At 41.4% G+C, this 24,873-nt stretch overlaps 1 protein-coding gene across 1 annotated transcript in view; it reads right to left on the reverse strand.

Moving 5' to 3' along the window:
* SLC25A26 (solute carrier family 25 member 26) overlaps window positions 1-24,873 on the reverse strand; it is a 178,563-nt gene that overhangs the window by 148,263 nt on the left and 5,427 nt on the right. The window contains exons 2-3 of the mRNA XM_030207165.1: window positions 14,819-14,975; window positions 9,399-9,508 (exon numbers count right to left, since the gene is read on the reverse strand). Coding sequence (XP_030063025.1) covers window positions 9,399-9,508; window positions 14,819-14,975 — 267 coding nt within the window. The remainder of the gene's footprint in view (window positions 1-9,398; window positions 9,509-14,818; window positions 14,976-24,873) is intronic.

Genomic DNA, 24,873 nt, shown 5'->3' on the forward strand with positions numbered 1-24,873 from the left:
CATGAATTTCTTCTGTAGAAAGATATCATCCAGAAATATGGAATGGCATACACATTTCTAATGAATGCTGCTCTGATGATTCCTTGTTAATTATTTATTTATTACAAAACATATATTCCGCTTAATCCATCGTTCTTAGTGGATCACAAAGTCACATTCTATAAAACAGAATATACACAGAGCATAACACCATTACAAAGAAAATCAGTCTGGCATTAAAACAACAGAGACCACTAAATCTTTTAAAATCTCCTTTTCATATGCATATTTTACTATGCCTTTTCCAAGTCTTATCTTCTGGAATTAGGATATGCCATTCATTTGTAGTACTTTTAGTTTACTTTTTTAAACCAGTCTGCAATACATACGTGACAATCCAGTTCTTTACGCTAGATTGTCACATATGACAGAGCTTCTTACACAGCTTCTAAATGTATCTGGGAGAAATGATTTATACCTTATTTCCACTGCTTCCTCTCCTTTTTCTTTGGCCTTTTTACTATTTTTGGAATAAATAGTAAAGCAAATTGATGGGTTGCGATATCTTCTTCTGATAATTAGAACATATAAACCTCCGAGATGATGATTAAGAGTTCATAACTGAATCCCAGTGCAGGACTCTAAAGTTGAGTCCTAGTTCTTTGCTGCCTCCAAATTCGGAGGGGGGAGGGAGGGCTTTCAAGCTGGAAACTTTACTCTTAATTCCCCGCAAATAACATACCTTTCTTTATTGCCTTGTAGGGAGAAACTGGATTTAAAAGGCGAGAGAATAACGCAGTATTTGCCTCTGTAGCATAATTCACTAATATTAACTGTGTGAAGTGGGAATTTGAAAACAAACGGATCAGTCATCAAATGGGGCGTCCAGTGATGTCTGTTAATTTGCAAGAGCTATATGTTTAGATCTGGTGGATCTTCAGTGGTGTTGAATGTATGGGGGTAATTCTGTAAATTAAACACGAACATTTATTTGGGAAAGTAAATGATTAGAATAATGGCATGCATGTGCATTTAATGCCACAAGTCCATCTAAACGCTATTCTGTATAGATGCACATATCTTGCATAATGTGTATTTTACAGGAGGTGTATGTCACATTTATGGTCTATAAAATAATGAGTGGAGTTGAACGGGTAGATGTGAAGCATCTGTTTACGCTTTCCAAAAATACTAGGACTAGGGGGCATGCGATGAAGCTACAATGTAGTAAATTTAAAACGAATCGGAGAAAATGTTTCTTCACTCAACGTGTAATTAAACTCTGGAATTCGTTGCCAGAGAATGTGGTAAAGGCGGTTAGCTTAGCGGAGTTTTAAAAAAAGGTTTGAACGGCTTCCTAAAGGAAAAGTCCATAGACTGTTATTAAATGGACTTGGGGAAAATCCACTATTTCTGGGGTAAGCAGTATAAAATATTTTGTACTTTTTTGGGATCTTGCCAGGTATTTGTGACCTGGATTGGCCACTGTTTGAGACAGGATGCTGAACGTGATGGACCTTTGGTCTTTCCCAGTATGGCAATACTTATGTACTTATAAAATACAATAGCTTACATGCATAACTCTGGCATAAGAACCTAACATCAGATTTTATAAGCATGTACTTCACCTGTCAAAGCTAATATACTAAAAAGAAAAGGAAGTGCCTAATTGCCTTCACAGAATAGGCACTGCATAAGCACACTCCAGGTAGCTAAATATAGCCACACTGTTAAAGAATTACCCCATACTGTGCACCACTAAAAACACTTACTAATTCTGTACATCTATTTACATGCATACTCTATATATGTGTAGGTGTTGACATTGGGTGCCTGTATGTCTACAGCGGCGGTTTTCAACCCAGTTCTGAGGGATATCCTGAAAACCTCGACTGGCTGGGTTGAAAACCTCTGCTCTATGCGCTAAAAGATAAGAAGCCCATTATATTCCTACAGATGTCTTATCATTTAGCGCATGCTAATAATTAGAGCTCCTTTGTAAAAGGACCCCTAAGTAAGGCAGCTACAGGAAGTCTCATTCACATCTTCAAGAAATGCAATATATTAGAGAAATGGTCATCAGAAGGTATAAACTTAAGGAGAAGTATTCTTTAAATCACTGTAAATCCCACACTATGCAGCTTTGCAATGCTGTTTTCCCAAGTTCCTATTCTGTTAACTTCTACAATGTTCAGGACAGTCCCCTCCTAAGACAGATGTAAAGCCTGCACTGTCACCAGCTGTACGGTGCCTGGTGAAGTTGGCTAGCCTTGTAGAACCACCTCTGGTGATATGGCCAGCTCCTAGGTCTTGTTCCCATTCAATGGCATGGCCATGCAGGAACTGACTTCTGTGGTCACTGTGCTGACTGGGCAACACACCCTCTTCCTAAGCCTAGCACCTTGGACAGCTACCTATCTTACCCGCTTGTTCTGAAAGTACTATGTAAAGCCAGGGATCCATACAGAGTGCACCAATCTGTACAAGGTGATTTGCTTTGAATATAGGTGTGTTTTCGTACCCTCTCACAGTGCTGGGTAGAGAGCTGCACGGCTTCCGTCCCCGCAGGATTCCCGCGGGGACGGAGGCAGTTCCTGCGGGGTTCCCGCGGGGATGGAAGCAGTTTTGCGGGGTTCCCGCAGGGACGGAGGCAGTTCCTGCGGGGTTCCCACGGGGATGGAACCAGTTCTGTGGGCTTCCCGTAGAAGTGTAAGCTGCACCTGCACCAGCCTCTCATCTACCGAATACCAATTTATTTGAGTGCTGTCTCCTCCTCCTCCTCCTCTTCTTCCTTGCTTTAACAGCATAAATGTGGAAAGTCTTCCATTAAGGAGGTGGTAGAGTCACAAATGATGACGGAATTCAAAAAGGCGTGGGATGAACACAGAGGATCTCTAATTAGAAAATGGAAGTTATATAAAAAGCTAACCTTAAATGGCTGCATGTGTGTGGATGTGTCAAGTGACACTTAGATGGCAACTCTGGCTGTGATGAACTAGAGCTGATACCTGGAAGACTTGTATGGTCTCTGTCTCATACATGGCAATCTGGTTTAGGATGGGCTGGAAAGGGCTTAGACAGCAACTTCAGTGGCTGGAACATGAGGACAGTGCTGGACAGACTTTTACGGTCTGTGTCCCACAAATGAGAAGACGAATAGACTGGAGTGAGCTTCAACGGCAACTCCAGTAGTTAGAACATAAGGATAGGGCCAGATAGACTTCTGTGGTCTTTGTTCCAGAAACACAGAAGAAAGACCATAATCAAGTATATAATATCACTCGTTGATTTAATGATGACTTGATCATGAGTGTGACTATTGGCAGAGTGGATGGACCGTTCAGGTCTATTTGCTGTCACTTACTTTGTTACTATTAATCCTCTTTGCTACCAGACTTGTGTCAGACCTCAGCTCTGACACAGGCACAAGAATCAGATGTCACCTAACCTACTGGCGCCTGCATGTGGCGGCCTCTCAGCACACACTGCCAGTAAATCAGAGACAAATCTTACATGTGCACACCAGAGTGTTCCAAGTTTCAGCTTCCACTCCTTCCTTGCCTACAGTGCTGTGGCTCAAATCCAGAGAGAGACTGAGGGAGCTGACTGGAACTTTCTTTTATGTACTATTAAATTCTTACGGGGATGGGTTAAATTCTTACGGGGACGGGTGGGGACAGGTTGGGATGGTTTAAATTTTTGCGGGGATGGGTGGAGATGGGTAAGATTCCAGTGGGGATGGGTGGGGACGGGTAAGATTCCAGCGGGGACGAGCGGGGACGGGTAAGATTCCAGCGGGGACGAGCGGGGACGGGTAAGATTCCAGCGGGGACGGGTAAGATTTCTGTCCCCGTGCAACTCTCTAGTGCTGGGGAAGCAGACTGGAGAAGGTAGAATACTTAAGGACTGGGGGGGAGGGGGTTGCCACAGTCCATGGTCACATGATCCACCAACACCTGGTTTAAAAAAATTACTCCCGGTCTCAAGATTCCAAGCCGGTTATAATTGCTGGGAAATGGAATAAAGTTAAGATGCATTGCAGCTTTATGACTGCTTCGCTATCTAAAGCCTGCAGAATCACACAGAACAATGAAGTCATGTGTTGATACACAGAAATAAAAAGGGTCAAAAAAGGTGCAGGTAACAATATGTTTAATTGGATCTCCCATACATTTTTGACAAGCTTTTGATAGCTATGCTCCCTTCATCGTGTCAAGGCAAAATAATAAAAACAATAAAAATAACAGGGCATCATTGTATAAGCATCCTAGTAATCCAGGCAGTTAGCCTATTCTATAAGGGGAAACGAGATGGGATTTGATATACCGCCTTTCTGTGGTTCAATCAAAGCAGTTTACATATTATATTCAGGTACTTATTTGTACCTGGGGCAATGGAGGGTTAAGTGACTTGCCCAGAGTCACAAGGAGCTGCAGTGGGAATTGAAACCAGCTCCCTGGGTTCTCAGGCCGCTGCATTAACCACTAGTCTACTTCTCCACACCACTCCTCCACACTTAACTGGCACTGGTATGCCTACATGCAGACATCTCTATGGCTCGCATAAATATTGACACCTAAATGTGACATTTATGCTCATAATTTACAGTATTCTGTAATGCGTATAAATGTCAGCCATGCCTATGCTCCGGCTCTGTGAATGCCCCTCTAGCAATTATTCATTAAGGAGACTATTCTATAAAGCAACGCACAACTTTTTGGAATGCCCTCCCCTGGCTACACCCCTTTTTAGAGCTACATGCTAGATGATTTAGGTGCTAGTCTTATAGAATAACATGCAGGCAGATATAAACACACAAATCCCTGCAATAACTGATTGTTAACATCAATTAAACTGCTCATTAAAAAATTTGCATGCGCATCCTCGCACTGCGCCAAAATTTGAGCAACACATATAGAATTTGGGGGTAGGGCATTTTACTGCATAAATACAGACTCGTGGTTAGGCACACTACTGCCATTTACGGAGGGCAATAGTGTATAAATTTAAGCACGCAAAACACGCTAAATTTAGATGGCCATCTATAAAATGAGGGGAATAATGCATAATGCAAAGCAAAACCAAAACCCAGAAATGTAAAAATAGATTCATTCATTATGAAGTGTGCACGGCAACTAAGAGCTGAGATATCTTACCCTGATGTTCTTTTTATGAACACTTTTCTCAAGAGACTTTAAGGTGAAGGGACTGATTTCTTGGAGAGAGAGAGAATGCCATTTTACAGTAATGAAAATGTAAGACTCTATCTTCCCTGGATATGTTACGAGATAAGTGAAGCACTGAAAAGCAGCAGATAGCAACAGATCAAATTCATTCCATGTCACACAGCATAATCCTTCCATTCTGAGTCATCTCCACAGCAGCCGGCACATCTTTATTACCATTTTAAAAACATAATCTCTCTCTCTTCAATAAATTCCAATATAATTCCGGCTATCAGCTCATTTTCCAGTTTCACATACAGGTGCACCAGAATCTTATAAAAATATTTCTGCTTATTGTTTCCTGGATAACTCTATATGCCATAGAAATAATCCATCCACAAAATTGTTGATTTTATAGTAGACAAATTTTAGCTACCTTTTCACCAAGTATTTTTACACACCAGTCTGACACACATTATTGTGCATATTCCATAAAACAACCTAAACACAAAATGAAAAACATTACATTACATTTAAAGGAGGTCCAAAAACATGGTTGTTTGGCAACCTGTAGCAACTTAACTTTCCAGTCTGGTGCTTAACAATTCTGTAGTGAATCACTTCTAAAGGTCCAATATGTTCTACATAACGTGGGGAGATTTCAAAATACATATGAATAGTTCCAGCGTATACACTAATACTTAACACCACACACTCTTACAAGCAGAATGCTGTAACTCCTATTTTCAATTCAAAAACTTTTTCTTTCAAAAGTTTTCACATCTCAAAAAAAATATTTAGGACCATCAGGTGACCTACTTCACAAGAGTAGTGTCAATTCGTAACTCACGGCTCACCACAGTTCATCACAGGTCCTTAGATTATTGTATTTTAATCATTCTTAAGCACTTATTCCTGGATTCTATATACGGCACCAGATTTGTATACAGTAGAAGTAGTGCATGCCAATTTATCTCATGCATATTCATTATGGGTATCCCAAGGACTGGGTTGAGAACAAAGCTCAGGGAGTCCTCTGACTAGGATTGGAAGAGGAACGAGCAGAGCAGCAGCAGGGCTCCATCAAAACTCCAGCCCCCCTACCCCTAGCTGAGGTATGAAGAGAACCAGGAGGAAAAGCAGAGGGGTAGAAAAAAGTATTGGAATAGTAAAGAAAAATGGAAAAGGGTAAAAAAAAAAAACAGTTCCAAAAGAAGGCAGGAGAAGAGAACCTACAAAAGAAAGCCAGAGAAAAAGACGCTGGGGTTTAACAGAGACTTGTCAATCGACTACCTACTAAGGCCAGTAAAAATTTTTAAAAATCCTAACTAGCCTTTAGTTTTATTCAGTGCATTAGACATGCAGTTTTGACCCAGCATCCCTTGATAAATCAATCCCAAGCCTGCCAAGGTTACAGCACAAAATCCCCCGCATTTCCCCACCCAAACTAGTTGTCATTCCATGATGAATTGTACTGTCGCCCGGTGAACATTTTGTGAAATCGTCCTCATGTTTATTAAGAGGCAGATTCAGTAAATGGTAATCAAATTTAGCTGCCGGGGAGAATCCACACTATAGAACAAGTTCCCGCAAACAACTTTGGGCACAAAGACTTACGCCAGCTGACACCTGGTATTCTATAACGTTGTGTCTAAATATTTGAAATTCCCCTGACCCATCCATGCCCACACCATGGCGACACCCCCTTCTGGGTTGTGCACAAGACTTTTTGGGCGCACAGAGTTATAGAACACAGCTTAGGAAAATATGAAATCAAAATTGTCAATTAAGTGCCAATCAATTCCAATAATTGGTTAGAACCCAACTGACTACTCAGTGTGTGCTCTATGCCCAACTTTGGGCAAACTATACAGAACTCGGAGGCAAGTCCCTCCCCATACCCCAAAATTTGTTATCCTTAAACATAATCATTTGCAAGTTACAAAGTTAAAGGGGAGGAGGGGGCACTCAGGACAGTCTCATAGGCTTCCAAATATTAGCATCTCTACCTAAGGGAATGAGAAGAGAATGCATTTCCCAACTAATTTTGTCTCATGATTGACTCCTGATGTTGTAATTCCAAAGAAAATCATCAGAACCACTGATTAGAGTTTTGCCTTTTATTAAGTTATTCAAACTTCTTCAACCCATTTATCACTTCAAGCTCGTACCCGTTCTTGCTAACTGTGATGGCACTGCACAACTAAGAATACTATTTGGCTTTCAGACATGAGACCCCCCCCCCCCCCCACAATCCCAGGACTGAAAAACTCTCATAGCCACCGAAGAGACAGTGACACATGCATTTTGTTACTACTGCTTTTAGCCAACAGGAGTTGTTTTTTTTCCAGTTTTATCTTGGACAACACAACTTCAGAGATATAGGATGCAATCTCTAATCAAACTCTTGATTGGCTGCTCTTCATAGGTCATAGAACTGTTGCACTTTTAGGGCTCCTTTTAGAAAGCCACTGTACTGATTCCTCCCGCGGTAAATTAAACGTAGCTCATAGGAACTGAATGGGCTTTGTTGCATTTGCCATGTGGGAATCAGTACTACGGCTTTGTAAAAGGAGCCCTTACTGTGGCTGCAAAAACTCTGAAGGAAGATGGGAATAGAGTCAGAGTAGCTGGCTGTCCTTCCATGTTAAATTGTACAGCGCTGTGTAACCCTAGTAGCGCTTTAGAAATGTTAAGTAGTAGTAGTAGTAGCTGAGAACCAGGGACACAAGGATTCAAATCCCTCCTCTCCAAAGATGGTGCTTGCAAATTTTGGCAAGTTACTTCGCTCCCCATTGCCTCAGGTACAACATTTAGAATGGGTACCTGGTCAAAATAGCCCTGTCAAAAAAAGCCCCGACAAAATAGTCCCAATAAAAAAAGCCCCCATACAAAACAGCCTGACAAAAAAAGCTCCCGACATAACAGCCACTGTTAAAACAGCTTGCCCACAATATAGTCCCTGACAAATTAGCCCCCCGACAAAAGGGTCCTATCAGGCTGGCCAGAATATGGCCTCTGACAAAGTAGCCCGAACAGTACCAGACAGGGGGAGAACTTATCTCTTGTTTGTCCTAATTAGATTGTAAGCTCTGTCGAGCAGGGACTGTCTCTTCATGTTCAGGTGTATAGAGCTGCGTACGTCTAGTAGCGCTATAGAAATGATGAGTAGTAGTAGTAGTAACTTACCTTGCGGCACACCGCAAGAGGATCTGCCCAAATTTACTTGTAGAGGATCCCTGTATTTGAGGTAATTTTATAGGTAATAATGATAAAACTAGTTTTAGGTTGAGTTCTAACATAGTCTATGTGGGTAAATGCCTTTGTTAAGATAAACAGACTGTGTTGGAACTCTTAACTAATACTTTATCAGTGTAGATTTCACTTGTAGTTTATCATCTTTTTTTGTGATGTGTTATTTTTTTCTAGGGGACTATTTTGTCAAGGGTTATTTTGTGGGAAGGGCCATTTTGTCTAGGGCTATTTTGTTAGGGGCCGATTTGTCAAGGGCTATTTTGTTACAAGGCTGTTTTGTCGGGGCACCTTTAGAATGCATGTCCTCTTAGTCAGGAAAGTACTACTTACTGTCCTCGAATGCACCTGGAAAGGTCAACAATTAAAACCAAAATTCAAGTGCTGAAGTTAAAGGCGAGATAAAATCTTTTGTTACCAGAGTTTTAATGTATAAGTTGTATGGATGCTTGTCTACCATGGCATACAATTTAAAAAAAAAAATTTTTGTTTGTGCTTGCAGTCTCAAAAAAGTAGTAAATACCAATGGAGAAAGAATGAACAGCCTGGCTCACGATATTCTTTTCATATACCCAAAGCAATTATTTAAGTTGGTAAACACACTATCACAGAGATGTACCTGCTTTAACTTCTCCTGAATTTCCTTTTTATTTTTTTTTCCCAAAAGTAAAGTTTCATCTCATTCCGTTAACTTTTCAATGCTATAGATGCTGAAACATCTTTTTTCATAGAAATGTATTGGGTCATTTTTTTTTTTTTTTTGGGGGGGGGGGAATCTTCTTTCTGTGGAACCCCCAGTCCAATCTGGCTTATTTTCAAACTCGTGCCGTTTTACCAGTTTTTAACTCAGGCCAAGTTTCATCCAGTCTCTTTAATTTTCCAGAATCTGTGGTTTGGTTTTGCCACCAAACCACAGATTCTCAACACCTTCTGTATATTTCTTTCCATCTTACTTTGGACTGAAAAGAATAACAACATGCAGTACATTCAGCCGTTACTTACTATTTCTCCAAGTGAGGCAGCACACATGTGTGTAACTGGAGACAAGTATGAAGATGAGCTGAACTTCAGCACGCACTTCACATATTCATAGGTGGCAAAAAAGGCAGCAGCTGATGTAAACAAAAACATGAGCAAGTTATTTGCTAGACCTTCCAAAAGCTGCAATACTTTTTTTTTCAGTGCACAGGTCACACAATAAAATTATGATATATAGTAGACCCAGCCTCAGTAAGATAATAACCAGTAATTCACATTTATGATGCATGACATCTGTTGCTACGTATCTATTTTCAGGAAAAGACACCACTCGTCAATTTCAGTGGATGTTCCAATCCAGCTGTCTATGCTAAAAGCAGATTGTGATTACCGTTTTCTTGGCAATAGTCAAATTTATTACCCTCAGGTACCAAAATGCGAGCTTAGTTGAATAAAAAAAAGGATAACCATAAATCCCGTAAGCAATAACTACTCTAGTTAAAAATGGCAATCAATATTTGCATACTGCATGGTTGCCAGTACAGAGAACAGGGCCTTTATGAATATCACTTGTCATAGAGACTATCTGTAAACAAAAATTTTCAAATGGCTTATTACTACGTATTACACATCACATACCAACTCATCTCCATAACCTTCAGATGCATTCACTCTACCACTCCCCAGTACCGCTCCACTCTTGTCTTTCCCTACGCCCCCCCCCCCCCCCCGGGTACTCCATTCTGTGGATAAATCTCTCGTCTGTCCCCTTCTCCTCTACTGCTAATTCCAGACTCCGTTCCTTTTATCTCGCTGCACCTCACACCTGGAATAGACTTCCCGAGCCTGTATGTCTAGCCCCGTCTTTGGCCGTTTTCAAATCCAGGATAAAAGCCCACCTCTTTAACGCTGCTTTTGACTCCTAACCACTACTCACTTGCCCTGTACCCTTTTATCCCCACCTCTTTAATTCCCTTACCTCTTAGTTGTTCTGTTTGTCTGTCCTATTTAGAATGTGAGCTCTTTGAGCAGGGACTATCTTTTCATGTATGGTGTATAGCGCTGCATATAACTTGTAGCGCTAAAGAAGTGATAAGTAGTAGTAGTAGTATGTCCGTAAAATTTTTTTCATTAACATGCTCACTCTTTAAATATATATGTAGAAGAACCAGAAAAATAGGCTCTGCTTTGGAGATTTTTAAAACATTGTTCCGGTGCCTTTTCTCCAAGGTTACGGGGGGGGGGGGGGGGGGGGGGGGGGGAACAGAAAAACATTTTTCTGGATTTGGAGACATTGAGGGGGTCTTTTACTAAACATTAGCTCAAATTATGTGCAGCAGGGCCCATATGAATAAAATGGGACCTGTTGTAGATAACTCGAGCTAAGCTTTAGTAAAAGACCCCCTAGTGTTAACTGTGTGCGAGACTCATTCGGACGAAGAGAAGACTGTGTGCTGCCCGGAGGGTCCAAGGAAGGAGTGAGGAGTCTGAATCTAAAGACGATCGGGAGGAAGACTGGAAAAGGTGAACCAGTCATGGTTCTCAACCTAGTCCTCGGGACACACCTAGCCAGTCAGGATTTTAGGATACCCACAATGAATATGCACAATATATATCTGCGAGCCCTACCACCATTCTATGCAAATTTGATCCCATGCATATTCATGGTGGGTATCCTGAAAATCTGGACTCACTAGGTGTATCCTGAGGACTGGGTTGAGAACCCCTGGCCTATACTAAGGTGGGAAGGAGAAATAGGAAGTAAGCCTTCCCAACTACTGCAAGACAGAGGTGGTCTACTTGTTGCTGAGAAGGCACCAATTAAACAGGACTGCAATTTTAAATTGTTTTCCCCCCTCTATACTGTTATTTGATATTTTTGTTGCTGGGTCATGTTTGTGGGGTTTTTTTTTTTTGGGGGGGGGGGCAGAGCACCAATAAAGTTGGATCTTTTTTGTTTAAGTGACAGCCATTTGGATTGAATTTTTGGGAGAAATATGATTGTTGGGCAGTTGGGACCCTCACCCATCATGACCCCCATTCTTCCTCAACTGTAACACTGGCAGCACGGATCAATCACTCTACCCACGAGACCAGGAAGAGCAGCGAATCACCTGCACAGCTAAGTGAAAAATGTACTTTATGGTTTTGATTAAAGCTTTATCTAATAAACATTACAAAATAGAATACCACGCAAATGCAATAGAACACAGGAAGGTCAATATTTCACATCGCTATCCATATAGATGAATCACCGTATATGCAGACAGTGCAGTGAATGAGTCAGCAAAATCTGTTTAATTTAGGCCTGCAGTTCAACCTAAATATTGTTTCTAGATGGATATTATTGTGGTCCACCTTTGCTCATCCCCTAATCCGACCCACAGTTACACCCTAATTCTATAAATGGCACTCAAGATTGCATGTGCAATTTAACTGATAAATCAGCCAATTTAGTGCCGATAACTGGGCGCTAAAAATCTAATCGGCGTTCATTTGCATCGATCTAAATTTGCACATGCATCTTCAGGCATCGGGACCCATGTGTAGATTTTACATGCAGATCCGAAAAAGGGGTGCAGCCACGGGAAGAGAATGGGCCAGATCAGGGGCGTTCCTTAAATTTGTACATAGTGTTACAGAATAACTACTACTACTACTATTACTACTTATTTCTATAGTGCTACTAGACGTACACAGCACTGTACACTTGAACATAGAGAGACAGTCCCTGCATGACAGAGCTTACAATCTAATTAGGACAGACAAACAAAAGATAAGGGAATATTAAAGTGAGGATGATAAAATAAGGGCTCTGAACAAGTGAATAAGGATTAGGAGTTAAAAGCAGCATCAAAAAGGTGGGCTTTTAGCTTAGATTTGAAGACGGCCAGAGATGGAGCTTGACGTACTATTCCAGGCATAAGGTGCAGCAAGATACGAGGAATGGAGTCTGGAGTTAGCGGTGGAGGAGAAGGGTGCAGATAAGAGAGATTTACCCATTGAATGGCGTTCCCAGGGAGGAATGTAGGGAGAGATGAGAGTGGAGAGGTACTGAGGAGCTGCAGAGTGAATGCACTTATAGGTCAATAAGAGGAGTTTGAACTGTATGCGGAAACGGATAGGAAGCCAGTGAAGTGACTTGAGGAAAGGGCTAATATGAGCATAACGACGCTAGCGGAATATTAGTCGTGCAGCCAGTGGCGTACCAAGGGGGGGGCAGTGGGGGCGGTTCGCCCCGGGTGCACGCCGCTGGGGGGGTGCCGCGGCGCGCGCCTGTCAGCTGAGTTCGCTAACTTCACTGCAGCTCCCTCTGTCCCGGAACAGGTTACTTCCTGTTCCGGCCAGAGCAGAGGGAGCTGCAGCGAAGTTAGCGAACTCAGCTGACAGGCGCACGCCGCGGCACTCCCCCCCCCCCCCCCCCAGCGGCATGCACCCGGGGGGGGGGGGGGGGCGCATCGGCGATCCGCCCCGGGTGTCATGCTGGCTAGGATCGCCACTGCGTGCAGCAGAATTTTGAACAGATTGAAGAGGAGAGAGATGGCTAAGTGGGAGACCTGTGAGAAGCAAGTTGCAATAGTCTAAGCGAGAAGTGACAAGAGCGTGGATGAGGGTTCTGGTAGTGTGCTCAGAAAGGAAAGGGAGATCCGTGCCTAATTTAGGTGCAAGAATTTACACCAGGTTTCAGTAAATCCTCGCACCAAAAACCAGGCGCAGATGATGGTGCTGAACCGGGTCCTTAATATCAAGTCATTTAGAAATAAAGGGTCTCTTTTATCAAGCTGCGCTAGTGGTTCCCGTTCAGCAAAGCCGACACAGCTCATTCAAAGTGAACAGGCTCTGTTGGCACTGCCGCACCTGGAACCGCAAGCGTGGCTTGATAAAAGAGGCCCTTAAATAGCTCGACATTGTCCACAGATTTTGAAACAAATATACACAGACAATAGAGTTATGTGTTGCCACCCAGCAGCTAATTCAATAAACTCCCTTTGAATATCAGCTTGAACCTCTCTAAGCCTGCAGGTCCCGAAGAAATAAATCAAAGAGGAGAGATTTGTACTGACCAGGGACCCACATCCATTGCCTTTTGCAGTCAAATCAGCAGATGCTTATCAGTAAACAGCTTTATGGATCAGCTAAACCGAGAGTTCAATCAAACACATAACACAAGAGTTTCAACTTTAAACAAATGTAATGTCTGTTTACTAAGCTGTGTTATGGCAATAGCCTGTTTGAAACAGCATCTAACACACATTAAAACCCTACAGAATTTATGTTTTTTGTTGTTTTATGCTTGTGTCTTGATTGACGCATTATCATGTTTTTATGTATATACATATTTTGTACCCCACCTTAAACAATGGATGGAAGAGGTAATAAATGTCTTTAAATAAAGAAAATGAAACAAAACGTGTTAATTTTGGCTACATGCAAAAATCAGACCCAGCGAGTGTTACAAGGTAATAAAATACATTATAAGCAAAATGGCTAGCATTAAACTTTGTAAGCAGCATTAATCCTGTAAAGTTACCACCACCTCCAGGGGTCTCAGGTCAGATCGCTCCAGTATCAACTGGGGTAGGGGCCATGAACCAAACCCCAAAAGAAATACTGTCAAGGGACTCTACCACAATGAATGCAGGTCGTGGATTTCATCGCAAGGAGTTGGCAAACGTAAATCTGCTGCACAATTCCAACCTACACCCGCTGTTGGAGGTATAGCAATATTGGAACGTTCCAGTCTGCACCAGTGCTTAAACCGATGTCACTGGAAGACTTCAGCTGCTCTACGTCCATCTGCTGGTAGGGGTACACAACCATTGGTTTGGACTGGTCTAGAGGAAGAAGCATTTGGAAAAACAAAAGACAAAACAAATGGCTCCTGGAAAACACTTGCAACTATTTTGCAATGTGTTATATGCCTCTGCACAACTCAAGATTTATCCAAAGACCTATGTCTGTGCATTATTATACAAACATTACTCCATGCAAGGCTCATTGATCTCCTTAGCATGGTTCATTAGCACCATTTGAACGTGGCTCTGTGAGGCTCATTTCTCAAATGATATGGCTTAATGGATGACAATGATTAAACAGCATAAATCTGTATGACCTACTCTGGTTCTAACACCCAATGGTTCACGCACGATTCTGCAGTTTTCCTTAGGAATAAGATCCTAGAACTCTGGGCAAAACAAACTACTTCTCTAATCCAAAAGTGGGAAAGAAAGGCAATTCAGTATAGAGAGAGGGCAAGCTAGTTAAACACTGCCCAATTAATGGTGCCAGCTAGGTATTGTTTCCCTTCTACTGCACAGCCTTTGTTTCAAACACATCTTTAACTTATGTGCCCAACTACAATAATATTACTACAATAAAATGTTGGCTCTTTCTATGTCAATTGTTACTACAAATAGCTTATCTAGAATTAGAAAACGTCTTACCATTAGGAAATGACCCAACCGCTGTGGATGATACACCTGCATAGATGCCACGAAAACCACCGGCCTTAGAAAATCCTTGGGGGCTTTGCAGTCTGGTCTTGATCGTATCGAGGGGGAATAATACCAGGTCAACACATACACCTGCTGTTCCACCAGCCTTAAATAAATATATAAAAGCAATTACCTTCAAAAGGGAAAACAAGGTATAAGCAAACACACTGCACACTAGTTCAGTCTCCTACGGTAAATGTTTGCTATACCAAATGAACACTTCCTAGCAGCTTTCGCTCAAACACAGTACAATGATATAGCTATCATTCATTCCATCATCTAATTACAGCATTTACAGAAGTGCTTCCAAGAGAGCTTTGTCATGAGAACAGAAATTATCTGGAAAACAGAACTTACAGTATCATGCTTAACAAATTAATTGCATGTAGAAATAATTACATAGTCTGAAGGCAAATGTGTTATCTAAAACAGGAAAATGAGAAGCATATCGCAAAGAAAGCTTCTCCCTAAAGGGGTTTATAAAAGAATATGTCGACTATTAAATGATCAAGCCATTTTAGAAAAAAAAATAAAAAGGAGTATTTCATTCAATCCTGTGTGGCAAACCATAACGTTGAGAAACGTGAACTGCTACGAACAGTGAGCCAGAAGAACAGAGTAACCCAGTCAACAGAACTCTTGCAGAAGAAACACGTGGGCGATGATAATGTATCAAATTCAAATTTTATTGCATAAAAGGACTCGACACGGCACAGAATTCCAGATGCATGCTGATATCAGCGTGCATCTGAATTTGCAGCGTCTTTTTAAAGACTAACTTAGAGAAGCTCAAGTTCACAATTACAACCTACTCTATATTCACCTACAAGCATATGAGACTTCTGATGCAGGCACACTAGCCGAAACACGGTGCCGTGTCGAGTCCTTTTTTGGTCCAAGTGGGAGCAAGACCAGTTTCCCTCCAAGGTTCCCTCTTACAACCTCTGATATCACAACTCCTCCTCTGGCTTTCCATGTAAGTAGCTGCTAGAAAAAAATCCTTAAACTGTACATGCTAATGCTTTGGCAAGTGGTACTCCTGCCAGCTGAATTAATACACCCAATCAATTTCAGAAAGAACATTTTATTAAGTACTGCTTGAATACTAGGGCACACTCCTTTTCAACTTCACCAAAGAGTAGGAACATCTATCTAGCTCTAATACTGCTACACAAATTCTAAGTATCATTAATTGTAATAGTGACAGCATCGCGGTACATTAGAGTCCACAACTGCTGTCCCTTTGGGTCATCAGAGATTAGATGCACTGTGGAGGCTGCTGATTTAAAACCAAGAAAAGAAGATAGCTATCGCTCCTGTGGCAGTTAACGATGAGCACAGAGAACACCGTTGCCACTTAGGCATGCGATCTGCGACTGGAAGCTTAGGTGGAGGAGGGGGAGAGAGAAAATTGATATTTTGAAGGTATAGAAGAAGAAAAATCTGAATTGAATCTGTGTCCAGCTCTGCTTTTCTGTTAAATCTGAGAAAGGAGCTCAGCAAGATTTGTGTCATCTGCTTCCAAAGTTTTAATCAATAAGTTAATTACTCTTTTAATCTATTGGGCTGCTTTGCATGATTCGATTTTCCCCATTCTTTCTCCATCAGTATTCCAAGCTGATCAAAATAAAATTGATCAAATTCAATCTAACCATCTAGTAAAACATGAATCAAGAGTTACTAATTGCTTCTTTGGGTTCCAAACTTTCATGAATTTAAAATGACATTTAAGAGAGCTAAGAAAGTCAGCTTGTGGAGCATGTCACCTGTACGCCAGTGGAGCCAGCAACTACAATTATTCTATCAGTGATTAAAGCAGAGATTAGAAATAGCCCTTGCCAACTAAATCCTGTAACTGATATTTATGTTTATTAAAACTTGCTATTACACTTAGCTTAATTCAAAAAGGAGAGGCAGTGTGGATCAGTAAATCAGTACAACCAAAAAAACAGAACAGGTCTCAGATGACAAGTCTCACAACAATATTTTATTCAAAGATAACCCAATAGGGCCACATTTTGTCTGAAGGCTGCGTCAGGGGTAATACTACAAAACATACAGATTAAATATTACAAATCAGTACATAAAGATAAAAACTGTACATCTCAAGCAATTATTATCTGAAATGGTTATTACACTATTTATCATTAACTTTCTCTTTGCCTCATGTACAATTTCTCATTCATAATAGATTTTCTAAAGGTTAAACATCCATAGCTATCCCAGTATGTTTAAGATACTGTATTGTAAAATTGGATTCTTACAACAAATTACTTTCTTATGCATTATTCTTTGTTATGTATCCTATACTGTTTATTGTAAGCCACACTGAACTCAAACTTGTTTGGGATAATGTGGGATATAAATGTCACAAATAAATAAGCCAAAACAATAAAAACATAAAAAGCATGCATTGAAGATGCTTACGACACAGTGTAACAATCACAGGGCTCAGGATTAAGACCATGCAGTCAAAGACAGATACAAATGAACAGTTACAAATATCAGTGCACTTGTGCATTATATAGCAATGGAACTTACGATAGAAAGATAAATTAGTGCAAAGAGGGAGAAACGGTGTGAAGCACATCATAATTACAATGTGTAACAGGAAGACAATATCACAATGGAATAAAAAGTCAAAAAGGGCACAAAAACTCCCCCTATTAGCCAGATTCAAAATCACAAAACATAAAAGATAAAATTCAAATTTTCAACATAACACACCATCAAGTAGTCTCAAAAAATGTGTAAGAGCCAGAGAACATTAATTACAAGTTACTTATAGAGAAGCAAATCTCCTTCAGAGTATGCAGTCCGCCATGTTCAGCTGCCAGCATTTATACTCTGAGAAGGGTCAGAGGTCATATGTTTAAAAGAACTCTTACAATACTCAAAAATTTGTTTTCAAAAATCGCTGAAAAAGCATTTCCCCTGACACAGCCTTCGGGTGAAATGTGGCCAGGTCAGGTTATGTTTGAATACAATATTGTTGTGTTTTTTGGCTTTTAATCTGCTTAGCCTTTACAGGTCACAGTGGTTTACATAATAAAACAATATAAAAACATGTAAGAGGAAAAAGGAACTGGTATTATGATATGACAGACCTAAACACTCAATCCACAATGACAAACAGTTAATTAATACAATTCACATACAGTCTTGTAGATATGGTTCAGTGCACTTAAAAAATCCCTGATACCTGCGAGCCAAAAGCCTGGATTAAAAAAGATGTATTCTTAACATTTTAACTTATTTTTTTAAAGAGACGCTTTAGCCCTTCACACCAACCACTGGGGGTCGTGTAACTAATTAGTAATGTATTCTAGTTACATTAAATATAAGTTGATACTTTTTATTTTACAGATATTTCCAACAGGTTTTCTTTTTTTGGCAGAAGAGACATGTAAAATTATTTGGAAGCTAATGCCCACTATATTGCTTTAGCAGCAGGGAACCCCTGTATATCCAAGGTCTGATTCCAGCTACTAGTGAGAATCTCAGAAATATTCATCAGTAAAGGCCAAATGAGTCAGATTGCCAGACTTGACCATTTACAGCTATCAAACACCAACAGGTGCAGAAATACCCACTGGAATTCAGGTCGCCAACTGGCCGGTTTTCAGCCGGCCTAGCTGTTTTTTTTATGGCCAGCAGAAGCACAAGTTCTAAAGTGGAAATATATTTAAAAAAAAACTGGTTTTGAACTGCTTCTGTCACTACTCTCCAGCTGTGGCTAAAAAAACAAACACCAATCACATAACCTGTGGACAGCAACACCAGAGAAGCTGGACTGGAAGAGGCATGAGGAGTCTCCTGACCCTTCTCTCTTTCCACAGTGATGAATAGCTCATATGCTCGCTGCTCCAACTATCCCCTACAAGTCCTCTTTTGCTGTAGGGCCAGCAGAGGAGGATGGAGCTGGAGTCAAACATGCGTGGGATATGCATAAAGGAATCCTGTGCAGAAGGAATGGATCCTCAGAAGCTTAGCCGAAATTGGGTGGAAGAGGAGTTGGTGGTTGGAAGGCGAGGATAGTGGAGGGCAGACTTATACGGTCTGTGCCAGAGCTGGTGATGGGAGGCGGGACTGGTGGTTGGGAGGCGGGAAGTACTGCTGGGCAGACCTGTATGGTCTGTGCCCTGAATAAGGCAGGTATAAATCAAGGTAAGGTATACACATATGAGTTTATCTTGTTGGGCAGACTGGATGGACCATGCAGGTCTTTTTCTGCTGTCATCTACTATGTTACTATGTTATGTTATTGAACAGTTTCTCTGCTCTCTATGCCTCTCTCTCCCTCCTGAGGCCTGGCTTCAATTCAGGTGGCACCCTTTAAATCTATTACTGCTCCTGCCTCCCTAAAGCAGCAGTGACACTGTGGCCAAGAGGGTGGGAAGGATCTGCAGCAATGCATGACTGTTCTTCTCTACTCCTTGCTCCAAAACACTGCTGACAGGGAGGAAGATGACAAAGCCACCCAGCATTTGTGAGTAATTTCATGGAAGGTGAGCAGGAATATTAGAGGTGGGAGGGTAGCAGGAGGTACAAAGCATGAGGACAGAAAAATATGCATGTGGCATGGGAGGGAATGGGGTCTTCCCTGTCAGATTTGGCAACTGTAGTACCAAATCTAGATATCAATCACACATTCATTCTGCACCTCACGTAACTCCACAGTTTATTTCTACTACTGTTCATAATTTTCAGGGGTCAGAACGTGCAGGACGTCAGACTCACAGAAACAGAAGCCTGCGCGGCCGCATTGCTGATCTCCAAGGGTAGGCTTCTACATGGAATGTTGCTAGCGGAGGAGTAGCCTAGTGGTTAGTGCAGTGGACTTTGATCCTGTGGAACTGAGTTTGATTCCCACTGCAGTTCCTTGTGACTCTGGGCAAGTCACTTAACCCTCCATTGCCCCTGGTACAAAAATAAGTACCTGAATATATGTAAACCATTTTGAATGTAGTTGCAAAAACCTCAGAAAGGCGGTATATCCAGTCCCATTTCCCTTCTGTATTATGTACTAGACTTCTACAAATCTAAATTTTGTAACCGCCTTTTTAGCAATATGTAAGCCACATTGAACCTGCCATTCGGTGGGAAAATGTGGGATACAAATGCAATAAATAAATAAATATAAGAAAACACGACTCGGACGGCCTGTGTCTGGACTCTTATGGCTCCAAGCCATCTTATTATGATGAGCATGACCAAAAACCTAATCCTTACCATCCACCCCAGCCTCCCCACCCAGGCACAGGATCCTGGTATGGCCACTTGCTAGGCAACAAGCGCTCTTTTCTGAAGTACCCCTTTTGATACAAAGGCTTCCGAACCTCCTATATTTAAGTCCTTGACACTGTATAGGTTACTAAAAGAATATAAGGGAAACAGAAATACTACAAGGTGAATAAAAGAATCAAATTTAATTCACATCAGAATATTTTCTTTTTAATTTTAAATAAAAGAGCTTAATATAAAGTAAAAGTTTTCTACTTCAGCAACAGTGCTGTGCACTCATATATGTTCCAGAGGTTAGCGGAAGCTGGAGATGTTACAAAGCCTGCATGCAGATTATCTCCCTGGGGCTAGAACTCCAGCCATTACTCAACAGCAACCACAACTAGCTCACTTTATAGCATATTGTGTTGGGTCTATCGATACAGATTTTGCAGAAAATGTAAGTGGAAATCAAGAGAGACACTTAAGGGTCCATTCACTGAAGATTAGCCTGAGGGCACGGTGAGTACTAAATAAGAAGTATTGAACAAAGTTTAAAATGCAAAGCCAAACCCTCACACCCCTGATCTACATGTATCACCTCCTCAAAGGCCCCAAAATCGCCTGATATACAATTATTATGCCTATCTACCTCAGTCTCCACATTATTTATTTTAATGCTCATGTAGTTAAAAACAACGTTAAGATCCCCCACCAAATGTTCCCTAATGCACTCCTTTCTTTAGGAAAGATAAACTAAGGTGCAAACCCAATGCTTCAAAACAGCTTTTCACTGTCCACCTCTTCGTCAAACAACCCTTCCATATTCGCCTTGCCACAGACAATGTGGATAGGTTCCCTCTTACTAACCTCAAAATCAAATTCATTAACATTATTTATTTATTTTATTTTTGTTACATTTGTACCCCGCGCTTTCCCACTCATGGCAGGCTCAATGCGGCTTACATGGGGCAATGGAGGGTTAAGTGACTTGCCCAGAGTCACAAGGAGCTGCCTGTGCCGGGAATCGAACTCAGTTCCTCAGTTCCCCAGGACCAAAGTCCACCACCCTAACCACTAGGCCACTCCTCCACAAACTTTAAAAATTTATTACATAATACCCATTTATTCTGACATAAAAGCCATTCCTAATTATTCAAGCAACGCAGAGCAAATGCTGGACCAGAAAAAAGTATGCTCCATTACAGCTTTTCTAGCCTTGCTGCAGTTCCCTTTGGTAACATTATTGGGCCTGCGGGCAGAGTTTGGCAACCCCAATGCTGCTGTGCTAAGGAGTGCTTGTGCTTTTGGCCATAAAATAAGGAGCATCACTGTGCAAGGAAAGGTGCTGCTTGCTGAGTACATAGGGCTCGCCACCCAACCAGGCTTCTAACAGCTCTGTGCAGTCCCCTTTTGATCCTTCTTCTTGCCTGTCTCTTTGCTCCTTTTCTTGCCCATCGTGCTTGTGCTTCCTTGAGCTTTGGCCTCATCTTTTTTTTTTTTTAATGAAGTTACAAAAGCTCACCAGAAATCCAAACAAAATCATCGGAAAAAGTATAAACCTGATATCATTTCTGCAGTGCTAGGTTAAGTTAAAATGCAATCAATTTTTTTATTGATTAAATATGTCTACTACAATAAAAAAAATGTTTAAATTATTCATTTAATTGAAATAAAAATTCTCTCTTACTGAGGTGCCCTTTTACTAAAGATTAGCAAACACTAACAGAATTAGTGCTCACTAAATGCTAAGAAGCCTATAGATGTAAAATGGGCTTCTTAGCATTTTTCACATGCTAACGCTTGTTAGTGCATGCTAAGCTTTAGTAAAAGGGCCCCTATAAGTTTTGGGAAATTCTGTTGGCTTTGCAAGTCAAGTTACTAAGGGGCTCATTCTATAAAGTAGGCATTAACATTTGCATGCCAGTTACAAGCATGAATGTTTAGAATACTAGCATATATGCGTGTTTGTGTGCACATATGCACATACTTGCTACATATGTTAAAAAAACAAAAAAAAATTTCACATATGTGCTCTGTTGTGAAATTACCCCCTGATACAGATATTGATAAGAAAAGCTCGATAAACATGGTCTCAGAATGCTGAACACTTCATCACAGAAAAACAGGTGTTGGTCTCAAAGGATGTCTAGACTTGCATACTGGTACCGACTGGTCCAGTAGTTGGTGGAACTTTCTGATGTCACCTCCTGAGCGATCACTAACATTTCTTACCTTGTAAGTTCTTCTTTTTACAGAAAGCAAAAAGTTTCTCCCATTAAAACATAGCATAATCAAGCCTGCGGTTAAAAATGAGCTTAAGCAGAATGTAGCTAAATTATACATTTTGTAAAAGCATAAAATTGTAATACTTTCCTTCCATTTGCATACTCCCAATGACTCCTCTTTTTCATGCTATTTATCTCAATCTTCAGGAGCAATAAATAGCACTTTAAAAAAAAGCTTCTCTTATTCAGTCACTCCCTAACCACCCCCCCCCCCCTTTACAAAGTCACGCTAGTGGCTGCCGGTGTAGTAATGCTGACACAGTCCAGTCAATGTCAGTGGGTTGTGTCGGAATTGCCATGAGGCTCTGTAAAAAGGGGGGAGGTCAGTTATCAACCTAACAGTAAATCAAGATTATGCTATCCAGACCCTCAACAAAGTATTAATAGAGTTTGTATATATATATATATATATATATATATATATAAGAAATCTGAAAGCTGTGGGACATATCTATAAAAAAATACAAAATATACATTAGGACCAAAAAGATAAGAGCTAAGAAAAAGCCTAAATAAATAGATCCTGCCATACAGCTAAATATAGCTTGCAGTAATGTTTTATACTACTGTGGTCTGAGATGGAGCTCAAATGTGTAAAAATATGTAGTTAGCATTACTGAAAACTTCCGCAAAGAGCATCCTCACCCAACTGCTTTATTAACATTATTTCAACTAAATGTATCCCCTGTTTAATAAGCCGTTCTAGCAGCTGCCGTGCGGCAATGCCAACATAGCCCATTCAAAGTGAATGGGCTATGTTGGTATTACTGCACCGACAAGTGCTAGCACGGCTTAGTAAACAAGGGGGTATATGTCTCATTTATTAATTTTTCCCTCATCCCACCCTCGCACTATTCCTGTCTATCCCAGTTAACCCTAGCCTTTACCTTTTTCCTACATATTTCAATTATCTAACTTCTTTTAGAAAGCCACGGTACCGATTCTCCGTGGTGCAAATGAAAGAAAGCCCATTCAATTCCTATGGGATTCTCCTCATTTGCCATGCGGGAATCACTAGCGCTACTTTATAAAAGAAGCCCAAGTATTTAATTACATCTGTTTCTAACTCAAGTTTTACAGGTCCTAACATTATATGGTACATTCTGCTTTCTGTTAGAAAAGCATAAACAAGTTCAAAATGTATTAAGTGTTATGGTAAAATTATGTATAATCATACCTGATAATTTTCTTTCCATTAATCATAGCTGATCAATCCATAGACTGGTGGGTTGTGTCCATCTACCAGCAGGTGGAGATAGAGAGCAAACTTTTGCCTCCCTATATGTGGTCATGTGCTGCCGGAAACTCCTCAGTATGTCGATATCAAAGCTCCATCCGCAGGACTCAGCACTTAGAGAATTACACCCACGAAGGGACACTCTGCCCAGCTCACCACCGCCGAAACGGGGGAGGGGAATTAACCCAGCTCATCCCCACACAAGTGGGGGAGGGGAATCCGTCCAGCTCATCCCCGCGGAGCGGGGGAGGGACACCACACCCGCCGATGCGGGGGGGATCTGGCTTATCCTGCAACCGCAACCGCGGGAGGAGCTGACTGACCCTAACACCGCCGAAGCGGGAGGGGTACAAAGCTGCCCTACAGCCGCACGAAGCGGGAGGGAGTGCCGGCAGAATTTAAATCTCAATCCAGCCCCGTAAAACGGAGGGGAGAGGAATGCAGCAGCTCACTGTAACACAAACTCGTCTCAACTCTTGAAGAATCCAAGTGAAAAAACTTGAACACGAAGTCTTTCTGAAGTAACTGAAGACTAAACTTGAACCTGAAATGCAACCAGAATAAAAACAGTACAGATATCTGGGAGGGGCTATGGATTGATCAGCTATGATTAATGGAAAGAAAATTATCAGGTATGATTATACATAATTTTACCTTCCATATCATCAAGCTGATCAATCCATAGACTGGTGGGATGTACCGAAGCAGTACTCACCCAGGGCTGGACATTGAAATCCCTGACCTCAACACTGAAGCTCCAAACCGGGCCTCCGCCCGTGCAGCCACAGTCAAACGGTAATGCTTGGAGAATGTATGAGCCGAAGCCCAAGTTGCCGCCTTGCATATCTCTTCCAAGGAGACGGACCCGGCCTCTGCCATCGAGGCCGCCTGAGCTCTTGTGGAGTGAGCCTTCAGCTGGATAGGCGGCACCTTCCCCGCGGCCACATAAGCCGCTGCAATGGCTTCCTTGACCCATCTTGCCACTGTAGGCTTAGCAGCCTGCAGACCCCTACGAGGACCTGCAAACAGGACAAACAGATGATCTGACTTCCGGAAATCATTGGTCACTTCCAAGTATCTGATGATGACTCGTCTCACATCCAGATATTTAAGAGCAGAGTACTCCTCTGGGTAGTCCTCCCTACGAAAGGAAGGGAGACAGAGCTGCTGATTCACATGGAAGCGAGAAACAATCTTGGGCAGGAAGGAAGGCACTGTGCGAATAGTCACTCCTGCCTCAGTGAACTGCAGAAAAG

Source organism: Microcaecilia unicolor, chromosome 6, assembly GCF_901765095.1.
Source record: "Microcaecilia unicolor chromosome 6, aMicUni1.1, whole genome shotgun sequence".
Taxonomy (NCBI): Eukaryota; Metazoa; Chordata; class Amphibia; order Gymnophiona; family Siphonopidae; genus Microcaecilia; species Microcaecilia unicolor.